The following is a 23,044-nucleotide window of genomic DNA, read 5'->3' as shown; positions in this document are numbered from 1 at the left end:
CACTCCTCAGGAGCCCAGGCCTGCCCCCCTGTGATCCCAGAGCTGGCAACAGCAGGGTGGGCAGCCTGGGTGTGGGGTGGGTACCACCCTATCCGCATTCATCCCACTAGGTCTCTGCTGTGGCCAGCCACATGCCAGATTCTGCTCTGGGGACATGCAGACACCCTGTCCTCTGAGGGCTGCCAGGATGGATGGGGGGCAAGCAGTAATGTGCTTGCCAAGATGTGGGTCTACTTATTTTCCCTGACAAGGGAGAGGCCATGTCAGACCAGGTGGGCACGAGCTACAGGAAGTGCCAAGACCCAAGGGTGGAAGTTGGCCAGTGTGTCAGGACAGTAAGGAGGCCTGGGGGGCAGAAAGGGTGGGGCAGGTTGTGGGGTTTTCATGGGGAAGGCAAGGGCCCATGGTGTGTGCAGGGGCAGGGTGGATGCCAGGGGGCTGATGCCAGGCATCTAAGGGGCCCCTAGGTAGCTGCTGTCTTAGGTAGATCCGAATGGACAGGGGGGCAGGAGGCAGAAAGGGAGGCCGGCATCCAGACTCCTGTTTCTGGCCAGTGCAGAGACGTGAATAGTGTGCCCCTCCTGAGGTGGGACCCCAGCTCTGGTTCCCTCTGCGGGGAAACTTCTGTAACAGGGAGATGATCATCACACCCAGCCCCAGCCCCAGGCAGTGTACAGACCAGTTTGGATTGGTAAGTAGAGACTAGGGAGGAACAGACCAGTGTCAACACCTTGGTGGGGGGCTCCCCAGAGGTCAGGGTAGGGCCCAGGGGGCAGTGGGGAGGAACTTTAGCCCTCAGAGCTAGCACTAGGCACTGCCTATTGCTACCCAGTTCACCCACCCAGCTCAGCTGCACTCCAGCACCCCTTGCCTAGCCCGCATGCCTGGATGGGTGCAGGGCTTACACCAGGTGGGTGGCTGGGGGGAATGAACTGGCCAAATCTCCTGGACCCCTACTAGCTGCCACCTGTGTCTGAGGGTGTGCCTGCAGACACCTGAGCTCCCATCCCAGGAAATACTTTGTGAATGAATAAATGACCTCGGGCAGGTCAAGGAACCTTACAGAGCCCAATCTCCCCATCTGTGGGGTTGGGACAATGTCTCTGCCTGGAGTGTTAGGGGAAGCAGACAGAGGGATGCATGCACATGTACACAAACACGCAGTGCACACACACATAGGCACACACACACACATGCACTCTGGAGACCACCCCCCATGACCAGGCATACTTACAGGGCAGGGGCCTGGGCACCTGGGAAAAAAGCATTTGTTGCCCAAAGTAAGAGATTTCTGCCTGCCCCACCAGTAACTCAGTGCCTCTGCCCTTGACTTTCCTGACTGGCCCTCTAAAAGCAGACCAGTAGGCCCCTTCTGTTAACCCCCTACGGCCCCCCCACAGGTGATCCTTTTGTGAGTGGGTGGGGCAGAGCTGGGGCTGAAAACAGGTCATCCCTGGGGTCAGCTAGAGGCCATGCAGGGCCCCGGGGCAGGCCTGGGAAATTGGGACACACCTTAGGAACCCTTGAGGCTCTGGCAGCTGAGCTCCCCACCAAGGCCTCCCCCCCCCCCCCCCCCCCCCCCCCGGCCCTGCATCAGGCCCAGCTGTTGTTTTGATGACTCTGGGGCCAGGCGGATCCTCAGGAGAGTCCTCATCTTCGAAGCCTGGCCAAGAGCCTGCCCAACCTTGGGCAGGAGGGGAAGGAAGGCGGCTTCAGACCAGGGGAAGATATCCTTAGGCGCTGGGCGGCCAGCCAGGCTCCTGTCTGACTGGGTGCAGACAAATGGAAAACCCCAAGAACTCCTGTGGGATCTGAGCCAGCCACACACCGGGTCTGCTCAAGGCCACGGAATGAGCCTGAGCCCCGAGCCCTGATCTTTGGGCACATCTGAATCCTGACCCTGCTGGTCACACACAGAGCCCTGATGGCAAAATAGTATGCTAGATTCTTTAAGAGGCCTTTCATTTACCCCTAGATTCTGGACAAATTACAAGAAACATGTTTTTGCTTTTTTTAAAGTAATCTGGGGGCACCTGGTTGGTTTAGTGGTTAAGTGTCTGCCTTTGGCTCAGGTCCTGGGATGGGCCAAGTCAGGCTCTCTGCTCAGCGGGGAGCATGCTTCTCCCTCTAGTTTGTGCTCTCTCTCCCTATCTCAATCTCTCTCAAATAAAATCTTTTAAAAAATAAATAAAGGCAAAATACCTTTATAAAAATATAATCTGGGGGCACCTGGGTGGCTCAGTCGTTAAGCGTCTGCCTTCAGCTCAGGTCATGATCCCAGGCTCCTGGGATCGAGCCCCGCATCGGGCTCCCGGCTCAGCGGGAAGCCTGCTTCTCCCTCTCCCACTCCCCCTGCTTGTGTTCCCTCTCTCGCTGTGTCTCTGTCAAATAAATAAATAAAATCTTAAAAAAAAAAGAGTAATATGCTCTACCGACTTGAGCCAGTCAGGTGCCCCAAGAAATACATTTTTAATACACTGCTGGGCTTGCAAGGAAGTAAATATCTTCAAGGCTCCCCCCAAATTAAAAACACTAAAAAGAAAGAAAGAAAGAAAGAAAGAAACAGAAGGGTAATGAACAGAAACCCAGGAAGATGAAAGGGAACAGGCAGGATCGCGGGGAGGCCCCTCAACACAGGGATGGAGAGGCGCACTTGCACTTATGAAAGCCCACACAGGACCCGAGCGGGGCCCAGGTAGGGCATGCCTTGCAGAGGGAATCCTTCCCGGAGGGATGTGTCCTCAGGATGTTCACAGGTACGGGGTGACAGTGGAAAATGAGCATCCCTTCAAAGAAACAATATACTATTAGTGAGAATCACCAGAAACAACAAATAACAGATTTGGACACCCCCCCCCAAAGAGTAAGAAATTGGAATTTTTAGGTACAGAATATAAAATAACTATATGTGAAATACTTAAGAAATTGAAGTAAAACTGGAATCCAAAATTTGAACATGCACGGAGACCATCAAAAATGATGAGATTTGAATAAGAAACAAATATAACTTTTGGATATGATAACTTAAAATTAAATGAACACATTAATTGGCAGATTAGACACAATCAAATAATTAGTGAAACTTGAAAAAAATGAAGAAATTGCCCAGAATGCAGCACAGAGAGTTGGGGAGACGGAAATACAAAAGAGAGGCCAGTGGACACTGGGAGCAAAGGGGAAGAAATGCTCCCAAAAAAGAATGAACAGGAGGCCAATTTGGAGACATGGGTAATGGCTGAGAATTCTCCAGAACTGATGAAGGACAGGGATCTGTAGGAACAAGAAACACAGTATATACCCAAATAGATGAATAAGAACATATCCACAACTAGAAACGTGCTTAAAGCCAAAGATGGGAAAAGACAGAGAAGATCTTAAAATTATCCAGAGAGAACAGACGAGTTAACAGGTGTCCAACCTGTCTGGATGCTCGCCCGGGGCACAAGCTGAGCCCGGGCCTCCCTCCCAGGCTGAGCTCGGCAAGGCCCGAGGCTGCTGGCCATTGCTGAGCTTCTGGAACCATGTTCTTCCCGGGCAAGTCTCGCCACTTCTGGAACCCTCTGGAGGCCCTCTGACTGACCACACAAGGGGCCCGTAGGGCTGCCCTACGTGAGGGACAGAACCCAGGAAGGCCCCCTTTCGCTGAGCCCGGCCGGACGCCCCTTCTCTGAGTGGCATCTCCCTCCTCCCTGGGGGCTTCCCAGCCCCTCCGCATCGGAGGGGACTGCGGGGGTGGGGAGACCTTGGGGAAGGGGGGGACCTTGGCTCGGGGGAGTCTGGTGCCATCTCGCGGCCACTCGAAGCACCGCGTACGAAGCCCCGAGGTATGCCCGCGATTTTGGAGGACAGAAGCTGGACGCAGACGCCGAGCTCGCAGGCCTGGGGCTCTCTTACGGGGCGGGGGGTGGAAGTTCGGGGGCCTTCCCGGGTTTGGGAGTCTTGTCCTTTGGAGAGGCCTCTGGGGCTCACACCCAGGCGCAGAGCTGCTCCTCCCCGTCGGCGTGGTGTCCCACTCGCCCACGGTCGCTGCACCCCGGGGGGCGGCGGGGTCCAGGGGTCCAAGTTGGGGGTAGCAGCGTGAGGAGGCGCCGGGCCAGGCGGGTGCGGGCGGCCGAAGCAAGCACGAGCAGCGGAGGCAACGAGAGGAAGCCGAGGACCATGAGCGCCGCGGAGCTTCTGTCCGAGAGGAGCGCGCGGCACGCGGGGCGGGGTGCCGGGTGAACCTGAGGGCGGGGCGGGCGGTCAGGCAGGGCCGGGAGCGGCCGGGGAGCAGGTGGCCCCGGAGGGGCCCCGGGGCGGGAGTAGGCGGACGCGGCGGGGCGCGTGGCCAGTGCGACCCTGCGCGGTGGGGCCGGGGCGCGGGTCTGAGGTCTGGCGGAGCGGGCCGGCTGGGGCCGGCTGGGGCCGGGCACCTTTGCGTCGAGAATGGGAGATCCGGCGCCCAAGCGGCAAATGGCCGGAGTAGGAGTCCCTTGAGGGGAGGCTCAGAAACTTGTTCCCCGTTTGTCCCATCCCGGCTTTCCTCCCGTCTCTGCTCTCCTGGGGCCCTTCCCTATGGTGGGATCTGACCTCGAGCTCCTACCCGTGCGGCTCTCCGCGGGCGCCACCTTCTCCCGCGGCCCCGCCTTCAGTTCCCCCGCCCCCGCCTCATGCCTACAAAAGGAGGACCCGGGGCCCGTCTGCCCACGCGCCCCTTCCTTAGAGCGCCCCTTCCTTAGACCAAGCCATAGCCTGTTTCACACGGGGAAAGCCAGCCCAGGGCAGGAGGGGTCTCCGAGGGGCCGCGGGGACGGGCAGGGGTGGTGCACTGGAGAACTTGGGCAATATCTTCACCTTCTCTTCCGGGAACGCCCCCCCTCTTCCCACCATGCCCAGCTGTCCAGGCCCTGGTGGCCCTTGGTACAAGGCTAGGCGGCCTCGCAAGGGGAGGGAGCTGTCCGCTCCAGCGACAAACAAAAGCCCTTCTTTTGCTGCGGCTGGGTGGGGGGGTGCTTGGCAGAAGGAGCTTTCCAGGGAGGGGCACATATGTCTCTGGGGACAAGGGAACCATGTTGAAAGGACGAGACTCACCTACAGCCCCAGGGCCCTGCGCTTCTGCAGGACCCCCCACTCCCGCCCCCCCGCCCCCCCCCCCCCAGGGCTTAGCTCACCCTTGAGTGGCACAGGAATCCCAGGTATGCGATGGCCGCCGCTGGCAGCAGCACCAGCAGGAACACGGTGGCGGGCAACAGCAGGTGCAGCAGGAGCCCTGCCAGGGCCTGGCCAGGCAGCAACAGGGTCCCGAAGCCTCGGACAGCCAGGCCTACCCATCCTGGGGACATCAGGGCTGAGGTCCGGCAGTCAGGAAGTCTTCCTGGCAGCATGGGTGCTGTGTCGGAAGCGCCCCCTCCCTCCTCCTCCTCCGTCTCCTTCTCCTGTTCACTCATGTTCTCCGGGCAATAGGCCTGGTGGGTTCCCAGAGGTAGTCGGACGGCAGGACCTAGGTCCCCAGGTCAGACTCCCACCCAGACCCCAGCAACCATTGTGGACCCAGACGGAGGACAGCACCCTGGCCCCAGTAGGTCCAGCTCTGACCCTCAGTCTCCAGCGCCACACCGCTGCCTCAGTTTCCCCTGTTGCCAGGCTGGACCTCTCTGCCAGGCGACTGCAGCTCCGGCCCTGGTCAGTCTCCCCATACAGCTCCTGTGTGTTCTGGTCAGGGCTTGCACAGCTGTCCTGGCACTGGGGCCCTCCTTCCTCCTGGTCCCGCCCTCTCCCCCGCTCCCCGCTCCCCCACACAAGGACTTCATTCCATAGGCCTTCACATTGACAACAGCCCTATCAGTTGCCACCTTAGTCCCTGCTGGTGCTCTCATCCCCAAACCTGGCCTTTCTGAGCCTCAGTAAAACGGAAAACACTGGATGCCTGGACTGTAGGGCTGTTGAGAGGGCATGTGGGCAATGCATGTGAAGTGTTTACTGCAGGACTCAGCACACAGTAGGTGCTCAATAATAGCAGCTACAATGACAAGCATCCTTTGTCTTGGAGTCTCGTCCATCCTGAAAACAGTGGGAGCATGCACTCTGTTATTTCAACCAGGGAGAAAGCATTCCCCGATCTTCCGTAAACCCCAACTAATTTCCCCAAGTATTACTGAAATGCTCTTTTTTTTTTTTTAAAGATTTTTATTTATTTATTTGACAGAGAGAGACACAGTGAGAGAGGGAACACAAGCAGGAGGAGTGGGAGAGGGAGAAGCGAAGCAGGCTTCCCGCGGAGCAGGGAGCCCGATGCGGGGCTCGATCCCAAGACCCTGGGATCATGACCTGAGCCGAAGGCAGACGCTTAACGACTGAGCCACCCAGGCGCCCCTTACTGAAATGCTCTTAACTCCTATCAGACGTTAGGTTTTTCTTGCATAGCACTTGGCATTTTATTTATTTTATTTTTAAAAAATATTTTATTTATTTATTTGACAAAGAGAGAAGCACTCGGCATTTTAAACACCACTTACATAACTAGCTGACACTTGGAGTAGGTTGCCTGTGAGCTGAATGAACAAGCTGTGTGGCACCAGATATGAACGTCTCCCTTTCACACCTTCTCCCACCATTGGCTTTATCACATCCTACTTTTCTTCTAACATTTTCCAGTGCGTAAATGGGGGATGGCAGCGATTGTGCGCAGCGGGTTTAAGGAATGCAAGCCTAAGTCAGGCCCCTGTGAGGACGTGAGCTGAGGCTCCCTGCAGCACATGCCAAGCCCTGTTGCCCGACACACATACGCGATTTAATTTTCACCTGCACACACATATCCAGATCTTATAGTAGCTGTTGATTTATTCAGATAATGAACTTAGGGTAGAAAATGTTGCAAATGATAATGTTCAGATGCAGAGTTCAGGTGGAGAGGGTACCGGTCTAATCTCCTAAGCTCCAGTCTCTGCTCAGGTCCCTCTTGCATTCACTTGCTCATGCAATCAACATTCGCTGAGCTCCCTCAGTGTGCCAGGACTGCTCTAGGCTCTGTGGACTCAGTGGTAAAGGGGGCCAGTGTGGGCCTCGACAGCTCTGTGGGGGTGCCCTGACAGGCCTGCATGATTCCATAGCTGGGTGAGCTGCCGCGCTCCAGGCTTGGGCAGAAGGTGGGAGGACGGCCATGCAGCTGGCTCCCACGGACTTCCGCCTTCATGAAGGCGGTTTCTAGGTTTCCCTGGCTCTCATGAGCTATGAGAGTTTCCACCGGACCTCCCAGGGGGCAGTGAAGCATGGAAGTAGCTCTGCAGCAACAGCCCCCCTGTCCCCCCCCCCCCCCCCCCCCCCCCCCGCCACTTGTCAAGGGAGTCAGGAGGGAGCTGACAGCTTTGCTCTCTTGCGTCTGCTGGATACTTAGGTCGTAAACCATGTTCATCCACCCAGATCATGTTGCTTCCTTACCCGCTGAATCTGTCAGCCTGTGTGGTGTGTTCTCATGGAGCTTTCATTCTAGAAGAGGAAGGCAAGCATTTAAAAATAGAGTAGAGGGGCGCCTGGGTGGCTCAGTCGTTAAGCGTCTGCCTTCAACTCGGGTCGTGGTCCCGGGGTCCTGGGATTGAGCCCCGCATCGGGCTCCCTGCTCCGTGGGAAGCCTGCTTCTCCCTCTCCCACTCCCCCTGCTTGTGTTCCCTCTCTCACTGTGTCTCTCTCTGTCAAATAAATAAATAAAATCTTAAAAAAAAAAAAAGAGTAGATACTTGGGATGCCTGGGTGGCTCAGTCGATTGGGTGTCTGCATTCGGCTCAGGTGATCCCAGGATTCTGGGATCGAGTTCCGCGTTGGGCTCCCTGCTCGGCGGCAGGGGGGGGGGATTCTCCCCCCTGCTTCTCCCTCTGCCTGCCGCTCTCCCTGCTTGTGCTCCCGCTCTCTGACAAATAAGTAAGCAAAAACCTTCATTAAATTAAATTAATTAATTAATTATATTTGACACAGAGAGCGCACAAGCAGGGGGAGAGGCAGAGGGAGAAGCAGGCTCTCTGCTGAGCAGGGAACCCGATGCGGGGCTCGATCCCAGGACCCTGGGATCATGACCTGAGCCGAAGGCAGATGCTTAACAACTGAGCCACCCAGGCACCCCGGGGAGGTGACATTTGAACAGAGTGACTGAGGCTCATGGGATAGAGTCCATGTGGCTTAGGGGTGAGATGGGGCCACTCCGCCCCTTGCCAGAGACCCACCCTTTGAATCTGGCACCTGGAAAGGCTGCTCTCTAGGGAGGTGGGGTAAAGGTCAAGGTTCTGCTACCCCTCTAGAGAGGGTGTGTGTGTGTGTTGTGTGACAGGGCTGGGCCTTCAGGACACCTCATCCCTGGGAGTGTGTGTGCGGGGATGGGGGGCTGAGGGGGCTGGGAAAGGCATGACCACCGAAAGCCATGTTGCCTCCCAGTGGACAATCACAAGAGGCAGCTGGACAGGGGGAGGCTGCAGGAGATGGCTATATCTCCTTCTCCTGTCTGGGTTCTGGACAGGTGGCCTTACCCAGAGACTGGGGATGGTAAGGTCCCCTTGGGGTCAGGGCCCCAGAATCAAGGTGACCAATCCTGGAGGCCTTACTCAGGCCCCCTTCTGAAGTACCACTTCCCTTCCTCTAGACTTGGCTCTCCTCTCTTTGTCTGACTCCCTCCTAGTGTCCAGACAGGGCTCTGCCCCTTTCACAGCCTCTGTTGAGTTGCCTCAACCTTCCCCAAGGGGCTTCCTACCCTCCATAGGGTCATCCAGGTTGCCTGGCATCTGTGGTAAATCCTCTATCCTGGCGTGGCATCTGCTTGTGGGGGGAGGGGTCCTACTTACCCTGTTCATCTCCCCAGCCTGGGATCAGGAGAGAGGCTACGCTCCAGCCCCAGAGGTGGTCTTAGCCAGCAGGGACAGGGGTGGGGGTGCGGAGCAGGGCCTGAGGGAGGGACCCAGGGGAAGGCATGTGTGTGCCTCTCTGGGGCAAGTCATGGCACATCAAAGCCTGTGGGCCTGTTTCTGCCTGCCTGGCCTCTGTCTCCCAGGAGGGAGGCCAAGCCAGGAGCCCTGGCAGTTGGCAGGAGGAAAGGTGCTGGGGCAGGGGCTGTTCCCAGCCCGCACGGTGTCCCTTCAAGTTGCTGGGTAAACAGTGCCGAGGTGGCCCTCAGCCTGGCCCAGGAGGCTGCACTGCTCTCCCTACCCCACGGCTGCAGTCGCAGCGTTCTAGCCCTCTGGAAGCAGACAGCCCCACCTCCACGCTTTCCGAAGGCCTCCATGAGAGGGCTACGAGGCTGTGGCTTGCCCAGGAACCACAGGGAGAGGACCCCCAGCTGGAGGACGGAGCCTCAGGGTGGACTCCCCCTAGGGGCAACTAGGGGTTAAACCCTTCAGAAGGCTAAGTGGTAGTCTGGTCCCCTGGGGAGATGGGGGGTGCGGTTCATATTGGCTTGGGGACACATGGGCTGGGGATGGCCAGGGACCTCCAGTACCCATGAGGGATTCCTGTTCTTCCCAGATGGACTCCAGGAGCTCCCAGCCAGGGGAGCAAGACATGACAGAGGCAGGGGCTGAGCAGGAGCTTCGGTGGGTGGAGCTGGGCTCAGAGGAGGCTCTGGAAGCCAGGACCGAGAGCCCCAGTGCCCCGGAAGCCTGGGGGCTCCTGCTGCAAGCTGTGTGGAGGGGTCACCTGGGCCTGGCAACAAAGCTACTGCGTCAAGGGGCCAGTGTGGAGGAGAGGTGAGCCCCAGGGCTGGACCAAGAATCTTCACTAGGGCGGAGTTGGCAGGGGTCCTTTCTCTGGGCAGGGCAGCAAGGGCCCCCCCTATCGGCCCTCCTGCCCTCATCCATGCCACCCTTGCTGCCCACAGGGACCACAGGGGCAGGACCCCGCTCCGCCTGGCCATACTGCGCGGCCACGTGCCCCTGGTGCGTCTCCTGCTGCGGCGCGGGGCCGCGGTGGGGGCTGCCGACCGCGCGGGGCGCACACCCCTCCACGAGGCCGCCTGGCATGGACACTCGCGGGTGGCCGAGCTCCTTCTGCGGCGTGGGGCCCCAGCGGCGGCGCGCTCGGGGGCCGGCCTCACGCCGCTGCACTGGGCCGCACGCTGCTGGCCGGGCACCTGCTGGGCACGCCGGGACCAGGTCCCTCGGCGGCGGATGCGCGCGGCTGGACGGCGGTGCACTGGGCGGCCGCGGACGGCCGGCTGCCGGTGCTGGAACTGCTGGCGGCGGATGGCGCGGGCCTGGACGGCGCCCTGATGGTGGCAGCCGCGGCCGGGCGCACGGCGGCGCTACGCCTCCTCCTGGCTCGCGGGGCGCGGGTGGACGCCCGGGACAGCATGGGGACCACGGCGCTCGGCGTAGCGGCGAGCCTGGGCCGCAGGCAGGCACGTCCGGCCTGGCCTCGGGGAGGGAGCGGACAGGTGGGCCCCTTGGACGGGTGGAGCGAGACTGGTGGGTGGGAGAGTGGCTGGGAGGGGCCGGCTGCTAGGGGCCCCTGGACCGTGTCTCCCGTTTGTAACCTCTCTTGGAAGGCCGGTGAGGATGCGTGGCCGGGCGTTCGGACTTTATCCTGGTGACGGGCAGCAACAAATACACTGCGAGCACCAGGGCTGTCCTTGAGCCCAGCGAGCCCCTAGGCATGGGAAGGGAGGCTGCGGGCTGCTTAGTCTTGGATTTTACCTGAGGACGTTTAGGACAAGTGGTTGTCTTGGAATGGAGACCCGCCCGCCCCCCGTCCCGGCCCCGGGTGGCAGAGGTGCGGGCTCATTTTTACCCCACGAGGAAGCAGCACTGAGAAAGAGGCTGTTGGGTGGGGGAGACCAGCCTCCGTCCTCTCCCTCCTTCCTCTCCTAGGACATGGAGGTGCTGCTTGACCATGGGGCAGACCCCAGCCTCAAGGACAGGCACAGTCGCTCTGCACTCCACAGGGCTGCTGCTGGGGGACATCTACCTGCTGTCCAGCGGCTAGCAGCCTGGGAAGCAACGGTGGATGCTCGAGACTCATTGGGCCTCACACCCCTACACCATGCTGCTCGGGGAGGCCACGCAGAGGTCGCCGGCCACCTCCTAGACAGGGGAGCGCAGGTCAATGCTGCTGGATGGCTCCACAAGACCCCCCTTCACCTTGCCACAGAGCATGGCCATGGCCCCACCGCAGAGCTTTTGCTGAGCCGAGGGGCTAGCCTCACCCTGAGGACACAATGGGGTGAAGCGGTCCAGGACCTGGTGTCCGAGGGGGTCTGCCCCAGGTACTGCCCACCCTTTGCTGAGAGCAGGAGTGGGAGGGGCACATAGCCCCAGAGGCCCTGAGCTGGACAGAAGTCTTCGGGCTTCCATAGCCTTCAGAGTGTGCCAGGCTCCTCTCTTCCGGACTGAGGCGAGGGCAGCTGAGAGGTTCGCAGAAGAGAAGGGGGCAGTGGTCTGAGCTCCAGTAATGGACCTGGGCCTGCCCCACTGCCCCCTGGGGGCACATCACCCCTGCAGCTCCAGCCTTCTCCACACTCTTTAGCAGAGAGACTAAGTCGTGGCAACAGATTTGACTAAAACCTGACAGTCTCCCCTGTGTCCGCTGTGGGGTTGTCACCCTCAGCTGCTCTTGCTGTACATGGGGATGTTCTTCCTGTGTTTTATTATACCCAGGATTTGTCTGTTGGCATCCATTTATCACAGGGCCAAACTCATGGCCACAGTTGTTTACATCTCCCCTGTGATCCAGGGCCCGCTCTCAGAACTGCTGTCTCATCTCTCACACACCCAGATGATATTCCCCCTGTCCTGAATTATCCAGGGTCAGGTACCAGACAACTAGGGACAGGCCCTATGCACCAAGGACCACGGGGATTCTCAGATAAACCAATCCTGAACTGTTTCCCTTGCCCTGCCTTGTCTTTCCTGTGGGAACCCCAATAAAGGCTCTGGCCCGAGCTTTCCACTCCTCCCTGCTTCTGCCTCCAGAGAACACTGGTGCCTCTCCCTGGGGCTCTGTAAGGCATGGCATGTCCTCTCCTCTCAGGAAATGCAGGTGGTAAGAAACGTCCTCTCCATGATGTCAGCCTGTCCCTGTCATCACTCAGCCAGCTCCGTAAGTTAAAACTCCTGTGGCACAACTGAAACAGAGGAACAGTTGTTTCTGACGACCCACCTCTGGATCCTCATAGAAAATCATCACTATTATTCAATTTAAAACTGTAGTTTTTCTCAGAGAACAGCTTTATGGGACAGATTTCATTTTTCAAAAGTGCGAGTTGTGCCAAATTAGCTCCTCAGCCCATGGGCCATGGAAATGCTTGGATTTACATCCAGGGTAACAGGAAGCCTTGAGGGAGTTTGTGTGACTGTGACATGGTCTGATCTGCTCAGGAACCTGCCAAATACACAGCGGATTGCACCTGGGGAAGGGAGGTACAGGGAAACCAGTGAGATGGTGGTACCATAGCAGCAGGGGTTGGGATAAGCAGGCAGAATCGGGCTGACTCTGTGTGCAGAGTTCTTTGGACTTGCTGACGGTCGGACATGGGAGGCCAGGGAGAGAGGGAGAACAGGGACCCCTAGTGAGACCTAGACCTGAGCTGGGGGGTGGGTGTTAGACCTTTTATTCCATGGGGAGAGCAGACACACAGGGGATGAGATGGGGGGAAAGGTGAAGGCTGGAGTGACATCTTTGGGATCCCCAGTGAGAATGGTCTTCAAAGGTGCCGGATGGCCCTACACCAGCTGGTCAGCACAGCCTGTGGGCTCTACCTTCAGAGCATACCCAGCACCCAGCTGCCTCTCACCTCCTCCACTGGGTCTACCATGGTCCAAGCCACTCAGCTTTGCCTGGAATGTAATGTTGCTACAGCCAAGCCAGCTTCCAGCCTAACTGGTCTCCCTGCTTAAGCCCTTGCCTCTCTGCAGTCTTCCCAAAACAGCAGCTATAAGCTTATTTAATAAGTTGGATGGTGCTACCCTCCCGCTCAAAATGCCCCCAATGACTCACTTCATGAAAGCGAAAACCAAATGTGGGATATTGTATTGTTCAGATGCCCCAGTGACCTCACCCAGCTCACATGCTCTTTCTACAATGTCCTCCTGTGAAAATTAATAACAGAAAGCCTCACTAAAATGTAGTTGGGAGGTTTGGGGTGGGGGTGGGGGGTGGGGGGCGCTCAGGCCCTACCACTCCTCATCAACTGCTGACCCAACAAGAACAGAAGGACCCTGCACGTGGATGTTACTTCGCTACCGCAGCAGGAAGAAGAAAGGCTTTCCTTATCTGCCCAGCAACAGTTTAGCCTAAGAGACAGCCACAACTTAGCCAATGAGACACAGTCTCAACTTAGCCAATGAGACTGTCACAATTTAGCCAATGAGAGACAGCCACACCTTGGGGAGGGGCGCCTGGGTGGCTCAGTCAGTTAAGCGTCTGCCTTTGGCTCAGGTCATGTTGCAGGGTCCTGGGATCGAGTCCTGCAGGGAGCCTACCTTTCCCTCTACCCCAAACCCCTGCCTGTGATTTGTCTCTCCCTTAAATAAAAATATAAATAAATAAATAAAATTAATAAGAGAGAAGACAGCCACAATTTAGCCAATGAGAGGTCACTATATTTCAAACTCAGTTTACTCCAGTGAACTTTTTGTTTGCAATGGCCCCTCCCAATTCCGTTTTCTTTTATAAAAGATCCTCCTTTAGTTGTTCTCCCAGTATTGCAGTAGCTTGCTTGTCCTGGATTGCAATTCTCTTTTCTTTTTCTTTCTTTTTTTTTTTTTAAGATTTTATTTATTTGACAGAGACACAGCGAGAGAGGGAACACAAGCAGGGGGGGTGGGAGAGGGAGAAGCAGGCTTCCCGCGGAGCAGGGAGCCCGATGCGGGGCTCGATCCCAGGACCCTGGGATCATGACCTGAGCCGAAGGCAGATGCTTAACGGCTGAGCCACCCAGGTGCCCCTCTTCTTTTTTCAAATAAACCTATTTTTGGCTGGTAAAACAACTGGCCTTTTTTTTTTTTTTAAGATTTTATTTACTTATTTTACACAAAGAGAGCACAAGCATGGGGGAGCGGCAGGCAGAGGGAGGGGGAGAAGCAGGCTCCCCGCTGAGCAGTGAGAACGACTCAGGGCTCAATCCCAGGACCCTGAGATCATGACCTGAGCTGAAGACAAACACTTAACCGATTGAGCCCAGGCGCCCCTGGCAGTTTAATTTTTAATGTTAACACTCCCATCTAGAACTAGAGTCCATGTTTCTGCCTCTTGACACGGCTGAACTTCTGTGACTATCTGTGCTGCTGAAATGATGCTGTGTGGCTCTCCAGGGTAAGCCAGGAAGGCGCAATAAGGCATCCGTATCACCTTGCCCTTCAGCCACCATGTAGGGAATGACTTCCCTGAAGCCACCATGCTGAGGAAGCCTGAACGCAGCATGGTAACCAGAACGTCAAAGCCTCACGTGACCAAGGGCCTGCACGTCCTCACCAATTCCCATCTCTGGCCTCTGACTTGCTCACTGAGGTTCAGGGGCCCACGGGACTCTCGTCTGCCTCACCCCCACCACACTGGCCTTTTCGCTGTTCTTGACCAGCCCAGGTGTGCTCCTGCTTCTAGTCCTTTGCACTTGCTGACCCCTCTGCCTGCTGTACTATCCCCACAGGTATCTGCCTGCCTCGGTCACTTTCTTCTTTACTCAACACTCCCTCAGTGCATGCTCTAACACTATCTAAAATTGCACCCCCCAAAAGAGAAAGCTCTTAAGTAGAATACCAATGAGTATGGGAAGAATGATGGGGTTAGAAAATCAACAATGAATGAATGCAAATTTGATGAGAAACAGGGATATTTATGTTGTCTCAAAGTGTGTGGCCATGGCGGGGTGCTGCTTAGGTACCTCTTCCAGATCGCACTTGCCATTCAGGTTCAGGTCCACTGCAACATCTCTCAGCGGACGGTATGCTTCTCCTGGTGGCTCCAGACACAGGCTGAGCATGGCAAAGCTACTGGGGTCTCCCCTTTCCACCCAGTACAAGGCATCTCTAATAGCAATCTTTGCTCAGAACTACTGGGTGAGCTGACATGTTGTCTGATCTGCATCCTATCTGAGGCCCTCCCTGTCTGATCCCGCTTCCTTTTTTTTTTTTTTTTTTTAAGATTTTATTTATTTGACAGAGAGAGAGAGAGAGAACAAGGAGGGGGAATGGCGGAGGGAGAGGGAGAAGCAGGCTCCCTGCAGGGAGCCTGACACAGAGCTCGATGCCAGGACCCTGAGATCATAACCAGAGTCAAAGGCAGGCGCTTAACCTACTGAACCACCTGGACATCACTGCTTCCTCCCTCTAAACAAGACACCTCTGTACTCCTACCTCTATCTCAGCATCGGCTTACAGAAACCCCTGTAATGAGTTACAAAGTATGTCTTTATAAGCTACTTATTACTTACAAGCATAAAAACAGTGGCGAAACCTGGTAAAGAAAACCTTAACCAAGTGGTCAAAGCTGACAGCACCCATGTTGGGATAAGCTGCCATCCTGATTGACAAAGACACAATATAATTTCTGTTAGTATTCTACCAAAAACGTATAACCTGATTCTAATAATGAGGAAACATCAGACAAACTCAAATTCAGACATCCTACAAAATAACCTGTACTCTTCAAGAAATCCAGAGTCAAGAAAGTCAAGAAAGATAAAGAAAAGCTAAGGATTAAACTAAAAATTAGAACTAAATGCAGTGCATGATCCTGGACAGGGAAAAGAGCAATAAAATACATTCAACAGGGGTGCCTGGCTAGCTCAATCCGTGGAGTGTGTGATCCTTTTATTTATATTTTATTATTTATCTTTAGATTTTATTTATTTGGGAAAGAGTGAGCGAGATTGAGAGAGCATGAGCAGGGTGGGGGGGAAGGGGCAGAAGGAAGGAGATAAGCAGACTCCCTGCTGAGCTTAACCAACTGAACCACCCAGGCGCCCCTATTTATTCATTTTATTTTATTTTTTATTTTTATTTATTTTTTTAAAAGATTTTATTTGACAGAGAGAGACACGGCGAGAGAGGGAACGCAAGCAGGGGGAGTGGTAGAGAGAGAAGCGGGCTCCCTGATGCCGGTCTCGATCCCCCCACTGAGCAGGGAGCCCGATGTGGGGCTCGATCCCAGGACCCTGGGATCATGACCCGAGCCCAAGGCAGACGCCCAACAACTGAGCCACCCAGGTGCCCCACCTATTTATTTATTTTAAAGAGAGAGAGAGAGCCCATAAGCGGAGAGGCAGAGGGAGAGGGAGAGAGAATCCTCAAGCAGACTGCACACTGAGCGCAGAGCCCCACAGAGGGCTGGATCTCACAACATCAAGGTTGGGACCTAAGCCCAAACCAAGAGTTGGACACTTAACTGACTGTGCCACCCAGGTGCCCTGTATGGCCCCTGTGTGGAGCCCATGAAAAAAAAAAAAGGAAGAACATTTAACAAAGTTGGAATATAGACTATAGCTTAGATAACAGCATTAATGTTAAGCTTCCCAATTTTGATAGTTTAACTATGGTTTGCATGAGCATGTCCTTGTTCTTAGGAAATATATAGTTAAGTATTTAAATATCTGCAACTTCTTGGGCGCCTGGGTGGCTCAGATGGTTAAGCGTCTGCTTTCGGCTCAGGTCATGATCCCAGGGTCCTGGGGTCGAGTCCCGCATCGGGCTCCCTGCTCAGCGGGAGCCTGCTTCTCCCTCTGCCTCTCTCTCTCTCTCTCTCTCTGTCTTTCATGAATAAATAAATAAAATCTTTAAAAAAAAAAATAAATAAAAATAAAAATAAATAAATAAATATCTGCAACTTCTTTGCAGATAGTTCAGAAAACAAAAACAAAAACACCCAAAACCCTACTATTGAGTTTATAAACATTACAGGAAGAATAATTTAAAAAATGTAAAGGGCACCTGGGTGGCTCAGTCGGTTAAACATCTGCCTTCAGCTCAGGTCATGATCTCAGGGTCCTGGGATGGAGTCCCACATCGGGCTCCCTGCTTGGTGGGAAGCCTGCTTCTCCCTCTGCCTGCAGCTCCCCCAGCTTGTGCTCTCTCTGTCAAATACAGAAATAAAATCTTTTAAAAAAATGTAAACAGTTGGTGCTATTGGGTAAAGTGCATTGGGGAGTTCCATGAAGTAGTCTCGCAACTTTTCTGTAATTAAAAAGTCACAAAGAAAGTGCACTCTCCCATTCTGCCCCCCACTTCGTTATTTTTCATTATAATGGTAATATAGCGGTAAGGTGGTAAAACACATAAAATTTACCATTTGATTATTTCCATTCTGTCTAACTGCTGCCGTTTTGGCCATTTTAAAGCGCACATTTCGATGGTGTTTGGCATCTTCACAACGTTAGGCAGCCCTCAGCAGTACCCTGTTGCAGAATCTCCATCAACCCCAGAGGACACCCGTGCCCACCGGCAGCCCGCCCCGCCGGCTGCCCTCTGCGGACCTGCGGACCCTGGGCATCTCGGACGAACGGAACCGCTAGTGTTTACTTTCTCCACGGTACCTACCGCGCCTGACCCGCTACACTCTCCAGACTGGGAGCCCCACCCCCGCAAGTGCAGCCGGCCGCCGGAAACGGCGCTCCGCCTCGGACCAGCAGCGCACAGAACCGCACCGCAAGACTCCCTTCGCCCCGGAAGTCCCCGCCTGGCCGCTGACCCGGAAGCGCTTGGGCGCCGCCACCGCTTCCGCTGGAGGCGGTGCGGCGCGGCGCGTGCGCGGCTGAGCGGAGAAGCCGGCTCGCGGGCGCCATGGTCTTCCTCTCCGCGCAGCTGTGGCTGCGGAGCCGCCTCACGGACCGCTACTGGCGGGTCCAGGAGGTGCTGCAGCATGCGCGGGTGAGTCGGCCGCGCACGCCCCGCGTCCCCCCGCGTCTCCTCCCGGCTCGGAGCGCGCAGGCGGGGCGTGGAGCCTGCGGGCCGCGCTGACAACCCTCCTTTCGCGTTTCTTGACCCAGCACTTCCGGGGAAGGAAGAATCGGTGCTACAAGCTGGCGGTGAGAGCTGTGACCAGAGCGCTTGTGAAATGCACAAAAGCGCGAAGACTGAAGAAGAGGAACATGAGGACAGTAAGCGCGGCCCCGGGGAGGCTGGGCTCGGCCGGCCACTCCCACCCCACCCCTTCCCCTGGGCCCCAGGGGGGCCGCTCGGTCCTGACCCTCTCCGCCCCCCATCTCGGGGAACGGCTTCTCCATCCTCGGCACCACCCTCGGTTCTCTTGGTTCTCTCTCACTTCTCACGTGCGAAGCCCCCGGCGAATTCGGCCTGCTCCAAGACGGAGTCTGGGGTACCCAGGATCTCTCCGGGGCCGGTGGCAGAGCCTCCTCGCCAGGCCCCAGCTTCCACCGCTCTGCTCTCTGCTGCGCACGTCTCTCTTCGGCTTGAAGCCCTGCGGTGGCTTCCCTTCACGCCCTTAATGAAAGCCGACCGCACCCCGACCCGGCTGCTGAGACCTTGTCTCTGGCCACTCCCCCTCGGCCCCCGGCTTCCATCTGCGCCGGGAAGAAGCCAAGCCTGCTTCCGCGCGCTCCTGGCACTTGCGGCTTCTGCGTTCTCGGGTCACGCCTCACTGTCCTGCGCTGGATGTCCCTTCTCGTGCACTTAGCCACCAATATACCACGTGCTTGACTTGGTTGGTTGGTTGTTGCTCCCCGCCCCCGACGTAAGTTTTGGGAGGGATCTCTCCGCTCTGTTGAAGGCCGTAACCTCCGGCCTGCGTCAGTAACACTTTGTAAATATTGGCTGAACGTTTAAGGAAGAGGGGAGAATTCTGACCCTTTAGAGTCAGAAATCCTTAACTGTTGGTCAGGGTCACGCATGATAAACTGTCCCTGTGCACGATGGTCTCGTGTGCAGGAGTGACCTCTGCATCCCAGCTCTGTTCTTTATGCCTTTCATTTACTCAGAATGCTAGAGGTGAGGCTGCGTCCTATGACCCTGCAGGGATCGGGTCAGTCCACACGTGTATGGGAAGACTTGTGAGCAGTGTCTGGTAGCACACATGTGTTTGCTGCTAATGGGAGCAGAGGATCTCAAAGTGGGTTGGGGTCCCTGTACAGCTTCTACCTCATCTAAGAACTTGTTAGCAATGCAGATTCTCAGGCCCCAGCACACCTACTGAATCAGAAACTCTGGGGGCAGGGGCGAGAAATATAACAAACCTCTACATAATTCTCATGCGTGTTCAAAGTTTAGAACCACTGAGGTAAAGGAAGAAAATGCACTTGAGTACTGTCTTAACATTGAGTAAAGGATGGCTTAAGAATCCAAACCCTTATTTTTAAGATTTTAAGTAATCTCTACACTCAATGTGGGGTTTGAATGCACAACCTTGAGATTGAGAGTTGCATGCTCTACCAACTGAGCCAGTCAGGCGCCCCATAATCCACCCCCTTGTCTAACAGACCAGATCTATTCAGAAGCTTCCATATCACTCTGACAGATCATTCTGGATCTAACCACTAGCCTTGGTTTCCCTACAGTTTTCAGACCTTTTGCTGTGCCTGGAACTCACCCTGCTACTCCTTGCCAGGAAGGTTCTCCTGATGCCTCCCCTCCCCTCCAGCCCTGCTCTTCCCTCAAGACTGTTTTACCTCCACCTCCATGAAGCTTCCACCTCAAGTTTTTCATCCCCATCTGGTAGCACTGATCTCAGTGGCTGTTGTAATTCATCCACATGGATCCTTTCTGCACTGAGCTGTGCCTGCCACAGACTCTTCTGCTCACCTTTGTATTCTCAAGGCCTAAAAACGTGTATTGAATTGATGCTTTACAGCATGTGACTTAACTACTTATTTTTAAAAGATTTTATTTATTTGACAGAGACAGTGAGAGCAGGAACACAAGCAGGGGGAGTGGGAGAGGAAGAAGCAGGGGGAGTGGGAGAGGGAGAAGCAGGTTTCCCGCCAAGCAGGGAGCCCGCCTGATGTGGGATGCGGGGCTCGATCCCAGGACCCTGGGATCATGACCTGAGCCAAAGGCAGACGCTTAACGACTGAGCCATCCAGGCGCCCCTTAACTACTTATTTACAAGGAAGCTGGCATTTGAATGAAGAGCATCAAGTTTTGCTAATTGACTGTACTGCACGCCAGTGTGCCTGAAGAGAAATCACTGATTTTTCTATTTACTTGTGCAAAAAGAGTTTAATTTGACTTTTAGTTGACTCAGAACCTTGGTTGGTAGGTGGGGACACAATGCACTAGTTCTTAAGCATTTCAATGTTTTCTTATTTCAGCTCTGGATTAATCGAATTACAGCTGCCTCCCAGGAACACGGCCTGAAGTACCCAGCATTCATGGTCAATTTAATTAAGGTATGGTTGAGGATGTGGTTCTGTTGAGATGTTGAAATCTACAGTGATCCAGCTGACGTCAGCCAGTACAATGGGCAGTGGAGTGTTGGCTCCCTGACATGTTCTCAAGGTGGAGTTCTGGCAGGTTCAGGGACCCATCACAATTGCTTTGCCTTGGAAATAGGGCAGCTGATACCAGGACATGAGCCCTTGTGTTTCCCCATCAAGAGAAAAGGGGCAGAAAACTTGCCTTTAACTTTAAAGTGTAATTTCAAGGTTTTGCACTGAAAGATTTCTGATGAGGTAGCAGATGAAGTTGAAACTCATAGTCAAACAGCACGGGGACTGTCTTGGACAGGAGAGATTAAGCATGTGTCACAAAATCTTAGTTAATTGTTGAATCTAGTGTTTATGCTAATCTCTCTGGGTGCATTTCAGTTTTTTCTTCAAAAGGGGAGTGGGTGTTGTGCTTCTAGCTTGTACCAGATCCTGTGTTTGGTACTTTGCAAGTATCCTCATGCATGACATTGCCATTTTACTGATGAGCCTCAGGCTCAGAAGAGCGAACCTTGGCCAAGACACACAAGGCCCAGGTAGTAGAGCGGGAACCACCCCTGCATAGTTGTGGTTAACACGCAGGGATCATCTTACTTTACTTTTGCTTTTCAAATTCTTCAGTTTTTGGAAGTCACATGCAGTTTACCTTGATAGATGATCTGGTTTCGCTCCCTCGTGGGAATTGAGAACACCTTTTGTTCCTTACTCTGTTCCTTACTCTGCCTGCATCTCATACTTTGCTGTGTCGCATTTCATTGTTTGTAGAAGGGGAATTGTGATTTTCTCTCCGAAGCTGACTTAAAGGGTTACCCCAGGCCAGCAGTCATAGTTCTGTCTGGGTAATGATCAATTGTTGACCCTAACAATATTGTTAGTTCCATGGCTGGCACCAGGACCAGATGCCAACATCCTTGCTCATGTGACATCACCTCTTGCAGGGATGCCTTCCCCTTGTGCACATTTATCCTCCAGCATCCTGCTTGGATACATTCGCCACACGCTTTCCACCTCCCCAAAGGTGAGGGCATGAGACTGAGGGCAGAGACTGCCCTGGAGCCATGCAGTGTGTTCAGTAGAGGAGATGCTTCCCCCCGACTCAAACCATAGGATTCTTGGCTGCATCCAGTCTTGCCGCTTTTCACTGAAACATATTTCTGATTCTGACACGGGCTCTGATTTTCTTCCCAGTGCCAGGTGGAGCTCAACAGGAAAGTACTTGCGGATCTAGCCATCTATGAACCAAAGACTTTTAAATCTTTGGCTGCTTTGGCCAAAAGGAGGCGACAGGAAGGATTTGCTGCTGCCCTGGGGGATGGGAAAGAGCCCGAAGGCATATTTTCCAGAGTGGTGCAGGATCACTGAGGGGGATTCCAACACTGCCTGCCCTTTGCATCTGAGTATCTTAGGAAAAGGTTTTTTTTTCCCTCCGATGATCACAGTAGTAAAAATAGGGTCTAACAATTATTTGTCAACACTGTGTGTTCAACAGTCATTAATTTGCATTTTAGTAACAGGTTTAAGAGGCCCCTTTTTCCCTCACTGGGACAGATCTAGAAATCTTACAGACTGTACAAATAAAGCTCATGTGGTGTTCAGCATTTTGAGTTGTGTTCTCTGGCATAAGCACACATGCCTTGGGTGCCCTGTCGGAGGTGGGGAGAGACTGCCAGGGTGAGGGGCAGCTGAGCATGATCTTCTGTAGCTGGGGGAGTTTGAGCCAGATCTCTGTGAACTCTGACCTTGGCTCCCCACTCAGGGCTGTGCTGGTAGCCTGTCCAGAACCCAGAGCCTCCCAACCACATCTGGCCCTGCCTATGCTTGACTTAGTCTACCCTCCTAGCCTTCCCCTGGTCTCCACCTTCCAGCAGGGACTCCGTTGCTCAACTTTTTGGCCAGTCTGAGTGCCACTTCCAATTTCTCTGCTTTCTACCTCACTCCCCAGGCCAGTAAGAGCAGCAAGCTGGGTGGCTCTCCTGGTTCCAGTCTCACCTTAGTGCTCACAGGTGACCATCACATCACCTGTGGGGAGATCTGAACGTAAGGGTTTTGGGTCCCTTTTCCAGATACTCTACTTCATTAAGTATAGAATCGAGTCCAAGAACAACTTCCCAACATACTCACAGCAGCTCTAACTCTGCAACTCCCTTATGTCCATCCATCTCTGCCCGCTGCCTTGCAGGGGAATCCATCCCCCTGGCTCAAGTCCAGGTCCCTTCCATTACCCTATTAGTGAGCTGCTTCTACCCTCAGCTTCTCTCGCATGTCCTTTTAGCTCCCTCCAGCTTGAGTCTGTTCCCCTCTTGGCCAGCTCTGGTCTCTACCTCTTGCTTCCTGCCACTGGGTCTGTAGTCGGCCCCATCATGCCCAGGTAACTTTTACCCACAGAGTGGGTACAGCCTGGAGCTGAGAGCCTGGGGGTAGGAGAGATGAAGAGAGGTTGGGTCTTGGTTGGCACTGTATAAGCTGCAGGGTAAGTTTCACCAGGAGTGAAAGCCACTGGTGGCCTCTCGGTTTGGGCAATTGAGTTGGGTGCAGTCAGTAGCATCTCCGAGTGTCTGGACCTGTGCCACCCAGGCTTCTACCCTGTAATCTCCTCCCCAGCATACCCCACCCAGGCTTTCCCACACCCTCACGTGGGTTCTCGCACTAGTCCTGCTGAAAGTCTGGGCTAACGTACGGCGACAGAGAACGAAAGCCGCAGCTCGGACTCTGGGACGGATGCGA

General features: G+C 54.8%; 3 protein-coding genes across 4 annotated transcripts; 2 read left to right on the top strand and 1 right to left on the bottom strand.

Moving 5' to 3' along the window:
* Positions 1-2,356: 2,356 nt before the first annotated feature.
* Positions 2,357-5,687, bottom strand: TMEM88B (transmembrane protein 88B). Of its 2 annotated transcripts, XR_003523834.2 has the most exons (3): positions 5,151-5,687; positions 3,419-4,223; positions 2,357-2,786 (listed from the first exon to the last, which is right to left on the bottom strand). XR_003523834.2 is itself a non-coding variant. In XM_027616522.2 (2 exons), exons 1-2 carry the CDS (start codon positions 5,424-5,426, stop codon positions 3,966-3,968), a joined length of 534 nt encoding a protein of 177 aa, XP_027472323.1. In that variant the 5' UTR covers positions 5,427-5,687; the 3' UTR covers positions 2,357-3,965. The 2 variants fall into 2 exon arrangements, 1 of the variants encoding a protein (XP_027472323.1); XM_027616522.2 differs by having other exon boundaries at positions 2,357-4,223.
* A 3,679-nt stretch (positions 5,688-9,366) lies between these two features.
* ANKRD65 (ankyrin repeat domain 65) lies at positions 9,367-11,275 on the top strand. Its single transcript, XM_027621228.1, is given in 4 exon segments — positions 9,367-9,701; positions 9,833-10,062; positions 10,065-10,351; positions 10,821-11,275. Coding segments are annotated over 4 exon segments (1,203 nt in total). The 5' UTR covers positions 9,367-9,456; the 3' UTR covers positions 11,262-11,275.
* Positions 11,276-17,658: 6,383 nt separating this feature from the next.
* Positions 17,659-21,918, top strand: MRPL20 (mitochondrial ribosomal protein L20). The gene is made up of 4 exons (XM_027580786.1): positions 17,659-17,810; positions 17,930-18,040; positions 20,207-20,284; positions 21,509-21,918. The coding sequence occupies exons 1-4, from the start codon at positions 17,724-17,726 to the stop codon at positions 21,680-21,682; spliced, it is 450 nt and encodes a 149-aa protein (XP_027436587.1). The 5' UTR covers positions 17,659-17,723; the 3' UTR covers positions 21,683-21,918.
* Positions 21,919-23,044: the final 1,126 nt, after the last annotated feature.

This window comes from Zalophus californianus, chromosome 4 (assembly GCF_009762305.2).
Source record: "Zalophus californianus isolate mZalCal1 chromosome 4, mZalCal1.pri.v2, whole genome shotgun sequence".
NCBI classification, from domain to species: domain Eukaryota; kingdom Metazoa; phylum Chordata; class Mammalia; order Carnivora; family Otariidae; genus Zalophus; species Zalophus californianus.
This window is presented reverse-complemented; position numbering and strand designations above follow the sequence as displayed.